The 16,561-nt window shown below is 34.5% G+C and overlaps 1 protein-coding gene across 1 annotated transcript in view; it reads left to right on the top strand.

Moving 5' to 3' along the window:
* Positions 1–16,561, top strand: part of LOC100115531 (glutamate receptor ionotropic, kainate 2) — a 661,409-nt gene that overhangs the window by 485,671 nt on the left and 159,177 nt on the right. Inside the window, exon 10 of the mRNA XM_031925963.2 lies at positions 9,903–9,987. Within this exon, the coding sequence (XP_031781823.1) occupies positions 9,903–9,987 (85 nt within the window). The remainder of the gene's footprint in view (positions 1–9,902; positions 9,988–16,561) is intronic.

Below are 16,561 nucleotides of genomic sequence, written 5' to 3'. Positions count from 1 at the left end.
AACTCGATTTTCAAGGTCATTTGAGGGTAATTGTGATTTTTTTAAATAGGAACCTCTATTTTAGACCTTGGAATCGGATAGAGCGGAGAAAATTACGTCGCAGAGGATATTTTAAGTTTGTTTTGGTGACCTTGAGAAGGTCAATTCAAGGTCAAATAACAAAAAATCTGCTAAACAGCTGTTTGTCTGGTTTTATTTTACTGATGTCGAAAGATGACCTTGACAAAAGTTGAAGGGAGCAAAAGGGGCCATCTAATGACACCAACACCTTTGACCTTGAACTCGATTTTCAAGGTCATTTGAAGGTCATTGTATTTTTTTAACGGGAACCCCTATTTTTGACCTCGGAATACGGAGCAGCGGAAAAAATTACGTCGGAAATGACATTTCAAGTTTGCCTTAGTGACATTGAGAAGGTCAATTCAAGGTCAAATAAGAAGTATCCGCCTAAGATTGTTTTCCTTTCAATTTTTTCGTAGAATTATCATTTTGTTATTGTAATAAACATTAAGAGAATAATTGACTTAAAATGTGATTATGCTTTGCTGACTTTAAGGTCAAAAGTGCAAAAATACAATATCAAATGTTATGTGAAGTCCATATTTATATCCTAACTTTAGCGTTACCCAGGAACAACGACGTGGACGTAATAGGATTGTGTTCCCTTTGGGGTGCTTGATTAGAGTGAGTCCCCTTGCCTCTCACTTTTCGGGGTGCTTAATTAGAGTGAGTCCCCTTGCCTCTCACTTTTGCTCAAAATTCAACGCAGGTGCTCAAAGACACCACCATTTGGTTGGATACACAATTCAATTCGCTGCTGAAAATGTTCTACTGTTCTGAGTAATACAGCTCTTGGGATGTTTTCACAAGCGGTTTGAATTCTGTGGATCATATCTTCCCTTGTTGTAGTTTCATGTTCATAAACAACATCTTTCAAATACCCCCACAAATAGAAATCGGGTGATGTCATATCTGGAGATCTCGGTGGCCATCGAACACCCAAATCTCCACGTCCAGTGCGTCCAATCCACCTGTCACGGTAATTTTGATTAAGATATTGTCTAACTATTCGAGCATAGTGCGCAGGAGCTCCATCTAATTGAATCCACATTCTTGCTCTTGTGTATAAATCTACTTCTTCAAGAAGTACTGGAAGACGTTCTCTCAGGAACTGTAAAAAATTATGGCCATTTACATTTTCATCGAAAAAGTATGGGCCTACAAGGTATCCGTTAACAATTCCACACCAAAAATCAAGACTCCAACGATTTTGGTTATCTATCTGCCTGTACCAATGCGGATTAACATTCGACCAATAATGACATTTGTGTCGGTTAAGCGCTCCATTGCTTTTGAATTTTGCTTCATCAGAAAACATTACGTATTGAAAAAAGTGACGATCATTTGTCGTGCCCATTGGCAAAACGGTAGCCTTAACCTCATATCAGCAGGTGTGAGATCCTGAGTCAAAGTAATATGATATGGATGATAACGTTGACTTCTCAGTATTCTCCAAGCAGTAGCCATAGGTATACCACTTTGCCTTTGAATTTCACGGGTACTAACGTGGGGATTCAAATGAACCATTGCTAAAACGACCATTACACGAAGATCATCTTCGTTGTAATTACGACGTTCTCTAACCCGTGCTAGTTGCCCTTGTTGAGCTCTACGGTAAATCTCACGAATGGTTGTATGACTTGGATGTCTTCTATCGGGATATCGAATTCGATACAAGGCTGCAGCTTGTCGATAATTACGTCTAGATTCACCAAGAATCAATAAAATATCAACCCTTTCAGCGGCTGGATAATCAGCCATTGTTAAAAATTTATAACAAGTTCAATAAAAAATTTTGTTTTTACCAAACTGAACAAATTAGATAGCTTTCGATGAGTAATAAATTTTAATAGAAAAAATAAAGGTCAATGAATGAAAAAGAGAAAATGTTAAACAAATGATATTTGATTAGTTTGGCTAATCAATAACTATTCAATAACTAGTAAACTATTGAATACTAAGTGTAAGTAACAATGAGTAGAGGATAAATTCATATGAAAAGAGATCTCTTATTAGAAAAATTGTCTATTTCAAAAATGAGTCGCGGGAAAATTCAACATGAAAAATCATCTTTACAAAATACATTATTTATTTCAACAATAAATTCAGGCAAAATTCGATGAGGAAAATTAGTAGCCAATTGTGTCCACGTCGTTCCTGAGTAACGCTAAAGATAGGATAAAAATTCGCATACAAAAACATCCCAAGAACTGAATAGAATCCAAAAAAATGGTGGTGTCTTTGGGCACCTACATTCAAATCTGTACATAATAAACGTGAGAGGCAAGGAGACTCACTCTAATCAAGCACCCCAAAGGGAACACAATCCTATTACGTCCACGTCGTTGTTCCTGGGTAACGCTAAAGTTAGGATATAAATATGGACTTCACATAACATTTGATATTGTATTTTTGCACTTTTGACCTTACAAAATGGCTTCAAAGTCAGCAAAGAATAATCACATTTTAAGTCAATTATTCTCTTAATGTTTATTACAATAACAAAATGATAATTCTACGAAAAAATTGAAAGGAAAACAATCTTAGGCGGATACTTCTTATTTGACCTTGAATTGACCTTCTCAAGGTCGCTAAGGCAAACTTGAAATGTCATTTCCGACGTAATTTTTTCCGCTGCTCCGTATTCCGAGGTCAAAAATAGGGGTTCCCGTTAAAAAAATACAATGACCTTCAAATGACCTTGAAAATCGAGTTCAAGGTCAAAGGTGTTGGTGTCATTAGATGGCCCCTTTTGCTCCCTTCAACTTTTGTCAAGGTCATCTTTCGACATCAGTAAAATAAAACCAGACAAACAGCTGTTTAGCAGATTTTTTGTTATTTGACCTTGAATTGACCTTCTCAAGGTCACCAAAACAAACTTAAAATATCCTCTGCGACGTAATTTTCTCCGCTCTATCTGATTCCAAGGTCTAAAATAGAGGTTCCTATTTAAAAAAATCACAATTACCCTCAAATGACCTTGAAAATGGAGTTCAAGGTCATAGGTGTTTGTGTCATTCGATGGTCCCCTTTACCCCCTTCAACTTTTGTTAAGGTCATTTTTCGTTAAAATTAGTTTTTCCATGGTTTTTTGTCGTGGTCGGATTAAAATGAAACACCCTGTATATAACCTAACAAAGGCGTTTAGTTACATCAACTTTTACATACATAATAAATTTTATTGATATTTGATTTTACAAACATTTTATACAATGTCTAAAAGAATGTTGGATGGATCCTACTAATTTTAAAAAATCAATTCCAAGATCAAGTAAATATAAGCAGAAAAAAGAATAGTGGAAATGCTCATAAATGATGTAAGTAAATTTAATATTATATTAATTATATTTAATATTTAAATTATATTATAATTAATTAACATATATAATTATTATATAACATACATATATATTAACATAAATTGTATAGATAGGTTTATAAATGTAAAAAACTAAAAAATATTTAATTTCTGGAAGTACCTCAAATTTTGCAATGTTATAACTAGACATAATTACTTATAAAGTTGATTTACACTATTTTATTAACATAATAATAAAATTTGAATAACAAACCCTTTGTATGATTTTTACAGATGTTGATACATGACAGTGACACTAGCAGTTGCAGTAGCAATCATTCTGATGATACTAAAAATGTTATTATTGAAGAAAGTGATATCCCACAAATTCAAGAAATTGAACAAGTTGATGAGGTTCAAAGTAATTCAAGTGAGTCTGTAACCAGTTTGGAAATAACATGCAATATGAATTGCGAAGGAGATTGGATTAATGCTTGCCTGGTCAACAAAATCTCCGACAGTGAAGAAGATAAAGAAGAGATAACGTTCAATGAAAATAGAAAAGCTGAAAGAAAGATGAATAAAAATGTAAGTTACCTTAATGAAAGAGTCCATAAAAAAACAAACACGAGCAACGGAGAAATAATTTTAATTTGCATGTTGTTAGGAGTTCGACATTCACTTACTTGGGGAGCATTATTTGATATAATGAATATGATTAGTAAATTATTTGATAGAGATATTCTGCAAATAAGTAAATATAAAATGCTAAATTTTTTTCCCGAGAGAAAAGATTGTTTTACATATCATATTTATTGTTTTGAATGTAAACATTATTTTGGTAATCATTCAGAATTATCTTCTATCATCACTTGTGTTTCATGTCAGTTTGTGGTTAAGGATGCAAAAAAATGCCATATTTTTAACATTAAATAATAAATCTCAATTAAATTAATAATTAGAAAATCCTATTCTGCAACCTCACTTAAATTACAGAAGTAATCGAAAGAAGGAACACAATGATAATATTGAAGATGTTTTCGATGGAGATTTATACAAGCGACTGTCACAACCTAATAATATTTTGTTTGATGATAATAATTTTTCATATATTTTCAATACTGATGGATGCCAAGCGAGTGATTCAAGCCCTGTTAGTGTATGGCCAGTTTTTTTTAAATAAATGAACTACCGCCAAGGGTACGTGATGATAACTTTATTTTAGCAGGACTGTGCGTGAATGAAAAAAAGCCTACAATGAATTTATTTTTACCACCTTTAATAAACGAACTTAACGATTTATCCTCACGAGAAGTCGACTGAAAAAAAAACAATGAAATAATAAATTCAAAATTTATTCCTCTTGGATGCTGCGTGGATTCGGTATGCAGATGCAGTATGCTAAATATGAAACAATTTAATGGACATTTTGGCCGTACATTTTGCTACCATCCAACTGAGAACGTTGATGGTTTAAGAAAATATCCTGTAAATCACTCATTTTATCATCTTCGAACTAATAACAATATAATTAAAGACATGCTTTCTACGCGCGAAGAAGGTAAAAGTACAGGTCAAATAACAATAAAAGAAGTCAGTGGAGTTAAAGGTGTCTCAGCGCTTATAAATTTAAAATATTTTGATTTAGCTGATGGAATGACTCCAGATAGTATGCATTGCGTGTATCTTGGTGTTATCAATCAGTATACGGAAATTATCTTAAGAACTTACAAAAAACCATACTATGTTGGATCTCCGGTTGATTTGGATGATAAATAAACGACTTCTTTCTATAAAATCCCCGAAATGTATTACAAGAACACCACGTTCTCTATCTATTCGTAGCTCCTGGAAAGCATCTGAGTGGAGTAATTGGCTTCTTTATTATTGCGTATTATGCTTAGAAGGAATTCTTCCTGTGATATATTTAAAAAATTTATCAAAATTAGTATGTGGTATTGAAATCTTGCTACGGAATTCAATCAGCCAAGCGGATATTTGGCTTGCAAATGAATTGCTAATTAGATTTGTCATAGAATTTGAAAATTTGTATGGAAAAGATCAAATGACATACATGTTCATATGTTATTACACATAGCAAAAAGTGCAAAAAATCTAGAACCCTTATATTTTCACGATGCATTTTGTTTTGAAAATCTGAATCGCTTATTATTACACATAAAAAAGTCCAACAGATATAGCTGTTCAAATTGCAAATCGCTATTTTTTTACAGATCAATACCTCTATTTTCAACATATTTTCCAGTTGGATCCAGAGTTTTAGAGTTCTCAGAAAATTTCGAACATGAAGTTAAAAGCTGCATAGAGGTTGATAAAGCAGTCGTAATTGGTGTAGGTAAAGACTACTTATTCAAAGAAAACGTACAGCAGTTAAACTTCTTTGGATCATGCTTAAGTTATCAAAAATTCATTTATAATCATCGTAGATATGCCACAAAACATTTGCTTAGTGGAGAACGATGGTGAAAAAAAAGATTGTAATATTTTATCATCGTTTTAAAATTCATAAGAAATTAATTTGTAATATAGAAAATATCGTACATATTCAACAATGTACCATCGAATATGATAAGTTATATAAAAAGAGAAAAAAATGTATGTAATTTCTATTGTAAGAGGATCTCTTGGTGATTAAATAATAAAAGTTAAATAACAATAAAGATATTTATATTTAAAATAAAATAATGTACTTTTATTTTAACATCTTTATACATTTTGAGATGTATTAATAGAGAAATACCCATCGAACTATTTTTTTCGGAAAAAATATTGACAAAAATTAACAAATTTTAATTAATAAAATCAAACAATAATTAATAAAAGTTAATTTTTTCAGATATTAAGTAATAAAAATAAATAATAAAGAATTTATTTTAAATAATGACAAATAATTTCAAATAATGATCAATAATAATCGATAATAATCGATATTTGATAATACTTATAAATAATGACAAATAATTACAAATACTGACAAATATTGACAGATAATGACAAACAATAACAAATACAAAAGTCTCAATTCCAATAGTTATTATCGGTATTTATTACTTATTATTTGTCATTGTTTGTCATTATTTGTCATTATTTGAAATTATTTAAGATAATTTGTCAGTATTTATTTTCACTTCCACCAGGGTTATGTAATTGTGTAGAGTTTTTCAGTGTAGTAAAATAATAAAAAATCAGTGTAGAGAATATCAGAGTAGAAAATATCAGTCTAGAATATTTCCGTGTAGGAAAGGACGTTTGTGTCGAGTTTTTATGTGTACAGTTTGTTCGATGTCGATAAAATTATTAGCAGCAACCCTTTGATCTCGACCAAAACTGCATATAACATTTTTTGATATGCATAAATACATACAGCATTCGTTATTTCATATTCACAAACACATAGCTTTCAAAAAAGAGCATACCTCATGCACCACAAATAACTATTCGCAGCATACCTTTTATCAAGACCGAATCTGCAGATTACACCTTGTGATATGCATGAATACATACAGCATTCGTCATTTCATATTCACAAACACGTAGATTTGAAAAAAGCATACCTGCATAAATAACTATTTGCAGCATCTTTTCTATCTGGGCAGAATCTGCAAATTATATCTTGTGATATACATAAAACCATACGGCATTCATCATTCCATATTCACAAACACATAGTTTTAAAAGTAAGATTATATTTGCACAAATAATTATTTGCATCATCCCTTTTATGTAAATCGAACTGCAGATCACATCTTGTGATATGCATGAATACATAAAGCATTTGTTATTTAATATTTACAAACAAATACACGAAAACAATTTGTTATATAATATGACAATAGATCCTGTCTTAACTATATTAGAAGACCAAGTTGAATCAATCACAATGTCATATATCTGTTGTATGAATCTAACAACCAATCAAAGCAGTTCAATTAACATGCCATCAACAGCTATATTATATCGCGTTTTTTCAAGTTAATTCGTCTCATCGTCAGATCTCGATATAAAGAACATCTAAAAAACTATGACCGTCACCATGACTAACATTTCGCGATTTTCCATTTATGGTCTATAGTGATGTAGTTGTGTCTTGATGTGAAATCTAGTCCTTTTTCTCTGTCGTTTTGTCCGTCGTAAATAAAATCTAATCCCTTTGGTAGTATGTTTAATACATCACATCGCATCGAAGTAAATATATTTTTTTAATAACTACATAATATTACTCAATAACTATATATTCTTCGAATTTAATTGAAATTTAAATAATAAGTATTATGCTCTAATGTTATAATGTAATTACTTCTGATTTTAAAATACAATCATATTTTAATAATGGTATATTGTTATATTATTATTTTTGTTTCATATTTCTATCATTATAAATTTGTGGATTATATATTTTTTAATTTTGAATCAATGTTTAAATATAACGAGCGAGCGTTACATAGCGAGTGAGTTTTTAGCTGGTTTATATAATGGAAATTACTTTGAAGGAATGGCTATCGATTTATCTTAGCTTTAAAGTGGCATTTAAATTTATCATCATCATACATAATAATAATCAAGTGGCGCGGTAGCGCCACGAAGGCGAGTTTAAGAAGCAGACGAAGCTTTGGCGTCCGCGACACTATTTACTTCTGTATTGGTATCCGAGATTTCACTTTTAAGAAAAACGATACTTTCCATAATTGTTTCTAAGTCATTTTTATATATTATTACATTCGTGTGCAAATCAGTGATTTTTAATAGAATATGACGGGCGATATTAGCACGTCATAAGCTCAGCATGCCGCGAGAAGAAAGACTTGTACTAAATTCACACTGTTACAGGTACCAGCGCTGGCAAGGCGGGGAGAGCCGCTGGACGACGCGAGAGAGGCGGAGAGAGAGGGAGAGAGAGAGAAAATTCGGCGACACGCGACTGAGACGCGTGCCGCCAGATACGATCCGACCTTTGAACCGACTCTACATACAAAAAAATATTACTGCGGCGTCCTATTTAATTAAGAGTTTATATTATAGGTATAAAAATCATTCAAGAGCGGTGTCTAGGTGTATAACGTTGCCGGTGATGAGGTGTAGGTAGTTCGCCCCGTGGTTTTTGGTATCTAGGTGTAAAAATCATTTGAACGCGGTGTCTAGGTGTGCAGGGTGACCGATGACGAGGTCTAGGTGGTTTGCACCGTGGTTTTTGATGTCTAGATGTAGAAATAATTCAAAAAGGGTGTATATCAGAACAATAAGTGATTACACGTTAGTGATAAAAATGTTACAAAAAAGCTGTGGACAAAGGGTTAAAGATGCTTATATTTTATTTTTACGACGTCGAATATGAAATACTCAAAACAAATTACAAAAAAGGATTAAAATCTCTAGAAAAAAATTTTGAAAAAGTAAAAGGTTAGGCGAGTTTGATATATTCCGCAACGAAATTACAGATAGAAAAGAACTGAGATCAATCAAACAAAGTCAAGTTTATCATATTTAATCGTAACGAAGCAAGGAGTAACTCTCAAGATAATTACTATTCAACTTGCCATGCCCGTTTCACTTTGTTTATTGGTGGATAACTGAAATTTTCTTTTTATGTATTAAATCGTCATACAAACACAATAATTACAATGAAACGGACATGGCAAGTTGAATAGTAATTATCTTGAGAGTTACTCCTTGCTTCATTACGATTAAATATGATAAACTTGACTTTGTTTGATTGATCTCAGTTCTTTTCTATCTGTAATTTCGTTGCGGAATATATCAAACTCGCCTAACCGTTTACTTTTTCAAAAGTTTATTTTTATTTAGAGATAATAAAATATATTTGACAATATATAAGTAGAAATTAGATTTTACTAATTTCGTTACCTCAAATTGAAAACTATCACGAGCGTATATATTATTAAATTTCATTGTCAAATTCTAATAATGCTTGTTTGGATAAAAATAAATGAATACATAAAATATAGACTCCGATTTCATCAAAAATCAACTGTGAGTATATAGAGACAAATATATTTGCCATCATTTTTATCTTGTAAAAGGTTTGAGATACTGTAAATACAGTGTTATTAGTGCGTTTTTTTAAATTTTTCAAATTGCATATCTGTCGTCATACCAGATGATGAAATTTGTCAATTGGTGTCAACTCTGTAGAATGAAATTTGCTATTTTAACTATTGCTCTCTTAACCATATTTTAGCGTTTATTGGGGATTAATTGTATTTTTGACATTGGGTTTTAATCAAGCGTCAAAAAATTAATCAAAAACGTGTATCTACCATTGAAAGTTTACCAAGATATTGTTTCAACTCTATGCAATATCTTGCCCATTTCATTGGCTATCCGTTAATAACGTCCCAAGCAAGATATTGCCAAAAGTAAAATTTTTGCGCGGATATACACTTACCTGAATTCTATGATGCTAACTGTTTGCGATCTTTTTATTAAATTAAAGCTTGGGTTAAAATAGTTATCACTGCCTTAGGCAGATTTAGGATAAATAGTTTTATAATTTGAATTTTTTTAGGAAGCAGATCTGGCAATTACTGACCTTACCATAACAGAAGAACGCGAAAAAGCTGTTGATTTTACTATGCCATTCATGAACTTAGGTAAGTTTAATAATATGATGCTCAAATTAAATCATAATCTAGTGCTGATAAATTCATATAATACATTTACTGCTAAATAGACACCTTTCCCTGCACACTTATTTTGCTTACTCCAAAAGGAAGCTTTGTAATTGTAAAATTTTCAGTTTTGCCTAAACTTCGTAGAAACGCATTCGGAGGCGTTTGGAGTTCAGAGCATTTATTTTTAGAAAATGTCCGTGCGAATTGCTGTGTTCTTTTCCTGTGGCGTAGGCAGGGTAGCTCTGCATAAGTGGCCCTCCGACACCGGAACCCCACAGGCACGATTGTTAAACAATACTTCCGTGGGACCCGTTAATAAGCCTAGTTGGCTTCTTCTTTAAGGTTTGATATTTCCATACGTCCTCTGTCCACCAAAGTGATTAGGGGTTTAGGGTCAAAATCGTCTTCTCTTTCTGCATCAACCCTGTCTTCTTGTTGTCATGCTCTCAATGCTGTTACATCCAGCACTTCGCCTGATATTGTCATCTTTTAAACTCTTCTTTCTTTTTTCTTCGCCGTGTCTAAGGCGCACCTACAAGGTAGAATGAATACAATGCAGCCAGCTACATGTTTACAGCTTTTTTCCTTTTGACCATCCTCTTTGCAGAGAAAACAGCTCAAATCTATTTGGCATTCAGCCATGCGTTGATCGACTTCTCAACTTTTAAGGCAGAGGTTTGACCTATCTGCTCCATTGCACTCATCCTTCCAGTGTTCGAAGCCTAGGCACTTGTGGCACCTTCACACGCTTTCTGATCCTGCAACTTACAAGGCCCACGCGGATGTGCCCTATTCCTAGGAGCTCCTTTCGACAAGTATCACTATGGCTATTCTAACGCTTCTCATGTTAGATTTTAAATGGGTCACCCTCCTGCTATATTCTGGCTTTCCAAAGGCTCTTTCTATGGCTGCTTTCACCACTTCTTCTGTAGCTTCCGAGTCTATATTCCTCATTCCCAGGGTTGTCTTCCGTTCTTTCTTTTTAACCTGTCCAACGCTTAGCACTGCTTTTTCCTATTCTACAGTAAGCACTGTCCTGTCAGATCCTCCTCCCAATTTTAGAAGGACGTCTCCACTTCTTGTTTGCTTGACTCCAACAACCATCATTCCAGTTGTGTTCGGGTTTACTTTCTTTTGGATTTTTTCCAAGACTTCCGCAGACGTCTTGTTTTGCCCCACTTTAACTAGTAGTCTTTCGGGAAACTTGTTCTTGTTGGGTCCGATTTTCTCCCGTTGGTCTGATGCATTTCGGGTGACTCTCGGAACGAAATTCTTACGCTGCATCGTCGTTTTCTCACGTCGCTGTCTCTCCCTGCTTTGCTTTCCTTTGCTCTTCTCTTCAGGGCTGCTAGTCGGGCTACTTTTTGATCTCTTGGCCCCTGCGCTTGAAAGTACAGCATCTCTTATGACCTAACCCTGTGCGCGTCTGCTCACTTTCTCCCGTACCTCGTGATAATATTCATAATATTCGACGCCATGTTCGTAACTTCGATCCTTATTATCACCCACTTCGTGCATCTCCTTAAATTGGGTCCTTAAAACTTTGAGTTTGTTGACCCGTTTTGCGATGTCTTCTATGCTCCTTGGTGTGGACTGATAATCCCCGATTAGGTCATCCACTTCCTTTTTCAGCTTCTTAATGTGCTTTTACTCTTTCTTACGTGCCTTCATTGCTTTCTGCCTGTACTGTCTGTATTCTGTCATTTGCTGAGTTGACGAATTAGTGCTTGTGCTTCTCGCGCTGGCCATATTTGCCAAACTCTCCTGACTGTTCGTTCGTACGAGCAAAGGATTTCCTCTTAGACAAAGCTTTAGTACCTTTTATGGGCACATACCTTTTTTCTCTATCTTCTTTAGCTCTTCCAATGCAATCGCGAGACTCGTTTTAATCAGACCGTGCACGTTGATCTTGCCTTTAGTGTACTCGTTCACTTCGGTCATTATGCTCTTAAGACCACTGGGGTCATCGTCGACACCGTTGGGGTCTCCGATGTCGACGGTTTTGACGCTTTTAACGTATTCTTCTTCTGATTTACTTCCATTTTATTTTCTTCTCTTCATCTCCTCTACACACGTACAACGTCTTAGCCCTCATATCGCTCTTCCGCCCTACGCGTTATCCCATGACTGGCCTCCCGTCGTGAAACATCTCTTACCAGTCACGGTAGCCTCGGCAAGACCGTGACCTCAGCTCTAGCCTTTTGACCACAGTAGAACCCAAATCCGGGCGCCATCCGGCTCTACTACGGCCAAGAAGATTTTCGCCGGCTGAAAGGGCAGCTAGGTCCAGTTGGCTAGACGGACCCGGGCCCTGTGTGGGGGGCTGGGAGCACCAGCAACTCAGTTTTCGAACTGTACCCTCCGTGCTCAGGCTTAAGAGCCCAGTCTGAGAGACTTAGCAGGGCATGAGCGGCCAAGAAAGACGGTGATCAGACCTCCTCGTCACACGGCAGGCTAGAGCACCTCAGAATTGCTATTTCTGTAAAGCGTACAGACCGAAGTCTACAGCTCTCCCCTAAGATCGCAGGAGACAATCCTCCAGTCGCACACGAGGCAGCTTTTGTACCGCCCTGCTTACTCGGGCAGTCCGATGACGCCACTTCCCGTAAGAAGCGAACTTCATCCCTGGACGTGCGGATTGCTGTGTGTTTGTACATATACCGTCATGATTCTGAAACCACGCGACTGATCGTAATAAAATTTAACATGCATGTATGTTTTCTGATTATTTATGGATCTAAGAAATTTTTTTTTATGATTCTGACTATTTTATCGCCATATTATAGCGATTTTTCATTTATTAAAAAATATTTATATTTTTTGCCCTCTTTGCCTGTATCGATCCTTAGTGAAAGCGCAACTAGCTCCATCCGCAGTCGTAGCAGTCTTCACGTTTCGTCCCTGCTCAGTTCCCGCATTCACTCAGGCTTTCGCCCGCGACGCAGGGAAAAACTCTTAAGAGAAAAACCTGCGCCAGGAACAGAGCGCATACATAAAAAATATCTTAGCCTAAACGCACGGTAAGTCGTTGTCAACTATAAATCTAATAATAATCGAAACTCCCATCCGCACGCTCGCTCGACTGAAGCGCAGAACAACGACTCCATGCTTTCACTTAATGGCAGTCGATCCGGACAACATGCTCGCAACAAGCTTCGCTTGTTTTAGTCTAATTACGTCCGCGCAGGAAAATCTCGGCTTTTCCTCGCCCTGCGGTCTCTCCAATTACCGGGTGTATCCACCCGAGGGAGAGAAAAAAACGCAACACACACCACGAGGCCTACGTAACCTTTTGCATGACGCACTGGAGCACTTGTGTGTGTGTGTGTGTGTGTGTGTGTATGTGTGTGTGTGTATACCCTCATAATTCTGGAACCATGCAACCAATCGTAATAAAATTGAACATGCATATATGTTAACTGATTCTAAATTTATATACATTTGATTTTAAGATTCTTTGGGAGTAAGATAGGCGCAACAAAGCGGAGGAACTGCGAGGGTAAAATCGTCGCGAAATAATCAAAAATTCTTTGTGTGAAATGACGTACTTAGATTTATTCAATGTTGGTCGCGTGACAATCTGGAGATGATACGACTTGTCTTGACTCTAGCAGAACTAAACTTACTTAGCTCCAGCGTCGACTATTGGCGGTTTCGTCTGTTCTGCCTCCTATACCGATCAAGCGATCGGGCTAGCAGGGACGGACTATGGCGTGGTTTGGAAAGCTCGTTCTTAATTCGAATCGGCCCCTTGAAATTTTGTAAGTTTTTTTTTCATTAAGAAAATGGGAAAAAACTTGTAGAATCGTCAAAGGTCTCTTATGACTCCGTAGGATTTGTTCTTATTCTTTACAGCTAAAAAACTATAAAAATATTTGTTTGATTATATAAACTATATAGTAAACACATCATATGATCCGCATTTACGCACAAACGTGCGTGATTTAGCGAAAAAAAGGAAACAAGTTTTTGCAGGGTTTTGGGATTGTATACATCGCCATTTTCATGTTTGTGTATGTATATGTATGAATGTGTGCGTGTCTATATATATATATATATATATATATAACGTAACAAAGCTCTGCCTAAAATTCCTTTTGATCTAAAAATTTTTAAAAATATGGAAAATTCGGCATTTTTTATGTAGTTTCAATTAGTTAGGGGAGTTTTTTAAAATTTTGTTCCCAGACGGAGCTACGCGTTCCATAACATTAAAAAATTACTACTTTACGAAATGATCAAGCTGTCAGAAAGCACAAGGGCTCAGAAAAATTCTAAGCAACGACTATTTTCATGTATTTTGAGCTGCTGAACAAGAATCCGATGTTCTCAAGCGTTCGTCCCTAACCTCAAAAAACACCCCACAAAATTGTTTTTTCACACAGTTGAGAGGTTTATCCTATGATCGACGGGAGGAAAATTATTGACAGAGAGTATTTTTATGTATTTTGTGCTGCTGAACACAAAACCAGCCGTCTTTTTTACCGATACCTCAAGCGCTCGTCCCTAACCTCAAAAAACCATCCAAAATGTCTTTTTTACGCGGTTAAGAAATTTACATCTAGAGGAAAATCATTGACGAAGGCTATTTTTATGAATTTTGGTGCACTGAATTTGATCCCGAAGCTAAATTTTATTTTTTTACTTTTACTTCAGTGCACTTAAATAATGTAACTGATTACTGATAATATGGTTTATACTGTGCAATTTTTTTATTGATTCCTATGAAAGCTCTTTGCGTTTTACAGGGTTGAGACTGTCTTTATTACAAAGCCCGCATTACTTTCTTTTTTTTATTTTTTTAAGTTTTTTAATTATTACTTTTATTTTTGTATATTTGTATTATCTTGTTGAACATATTTTAAATTCAATTATTAATATTGTACTATTGATAATGGACTTGGTGCATTAGAGTATCTAAACACAGTAATTTTTTTGTCGGGAGATACTAAAAACGCATGTCCTTCTGAAATTTTTGTAACAGACGGTGCAGCCGAGAATCTTTTCTTTAGTGATCTTTAAGTTTTTTCGTAATCTTTTTTGGAATAGTGAAAGAATGTTATTGTTTGGAACTTTTGTCTCGCCCAGTCATAAAGTTATTTTGGATTTAAAATCCCTTCCGTAGCTTTGGCCTGCAAGCTGGTACGAGTAGTTTCTCTTTTTAACACGGCTCCTACTCTAAGTTCATCATTTGATATCTATTTTTATAGTGCTGCTTTGCACCATCTGTGACGTATATAATCTTATTCATTTTTGGGAATCTTTTCTTTATTTCAGAAATAATCTTTTCTTGTAAAATATAAACTGCGGCCGTATCATGAGTAGTACATTCAGAAAGTGCTATAAAACTACAATGCCTTGTTTCATTATCTTCTCTGTAATATAGTACTGCAACATTTATTGTACACTGATCATTGTTAAAATGAAATTGCTGAGCAGCATCCTGAACGACGTAAGCAAAATTTTCAGAATAATCCATCTCCAGAAGCCTTTCGTTCTCTTGTAAATTGTTCTTCTGATCTTTTATATATTTAGATTGATTTTTTGCGATGAAATGATGTGGTTTAAGTTTTTTAAACTCAAAGACTATTCAGACGTAAAATCATCTACCGAAAGACATTCTCTTTTTAAAGTACATTTATTTGTTGACTGCCAGACACTAAAAATTAATTCTTCAATCTTATTTTCGTATAATACAGAAGATACATGTTCTTCAAATTTTAAAAAATTACCACATTTTAACAACTTCCTAAAAAACAAGCAGGATTCTGATTTCTACATAGGCTGCTTTAAAACAAAGCCTCAGCAAGAGTTTTTTTTAACAATTACAAAAAAAATTGATAAACTCCCAAAAAAACAAAAAAATTTTACACAGTTTGAGAGTTTTTATACTACACGCAACTGAACACGATTGCACTCCAAACCCTGGTAATTATTTCCTTTATTATAGAGTATGTATTTTGTATGGTAGATTTTAATATACTTTTTTTAAAATACTGATTGAAACTTATAAATTAAAGTCTAAAAACTGTAGATTATTATTTTTACCATAGATAGAATGCATAATATCTTTATATTCAAGTTTTCATTAGTTTTTGAGTCTCGTCGAACTTGTTATTTTAAAAATCAGTATTAACCCTTTTACTAGTATACATTTACAAAAGTCTTCTCATTTTTCTTAAGAGAACAGATACACCAATTGTAAAAATATGAAAAATTAAATTTAATAGTATAATTTTCCAAATTAAGGTGTATTAGTCCCCTTAAAATTAATGTACGTTTTTTCAGTACGTAAGACAGGTCAACCGATAGTTCTATACAGTGAAAGCTGTAAAAAAACAAAAAGCAAAAGGTCTAATGCCTCAGCCATTACTCTAAGTACTGATGAGCTTTGCGAAATCGCAAAGAAAAAACTTAAAATGATGGAATAAGAAGGGGGTTCAATTAATTAATGACATTTTTGAAAGAAACTCTGCAAACGACTTAGCAAACGCTGTACAAGATGCAAAAAGCCACTCGAAAATGACAAAAATGTCTGCAGAAGAAGCTTTGG

Source organism: Nasonia vitripennis (assembly GCF_009193385.2).
Source record: "Nasonia vitripennis strain AsymCx chromosome 3 unlocalized genomic scaffold, Nvit_psr_1.1 chr3_random0006, whole genome shotgun sequence".
Lineage (NCBI taxonomy): Eukaryota > Metazoa > Arthropoda > Insecta > Hymenoptera > Pteromalidae > Nasonia > Nasonia vitripennis.
This window is presented reverse-complemented; position numbering and strand designations above follow the sequence as displayed.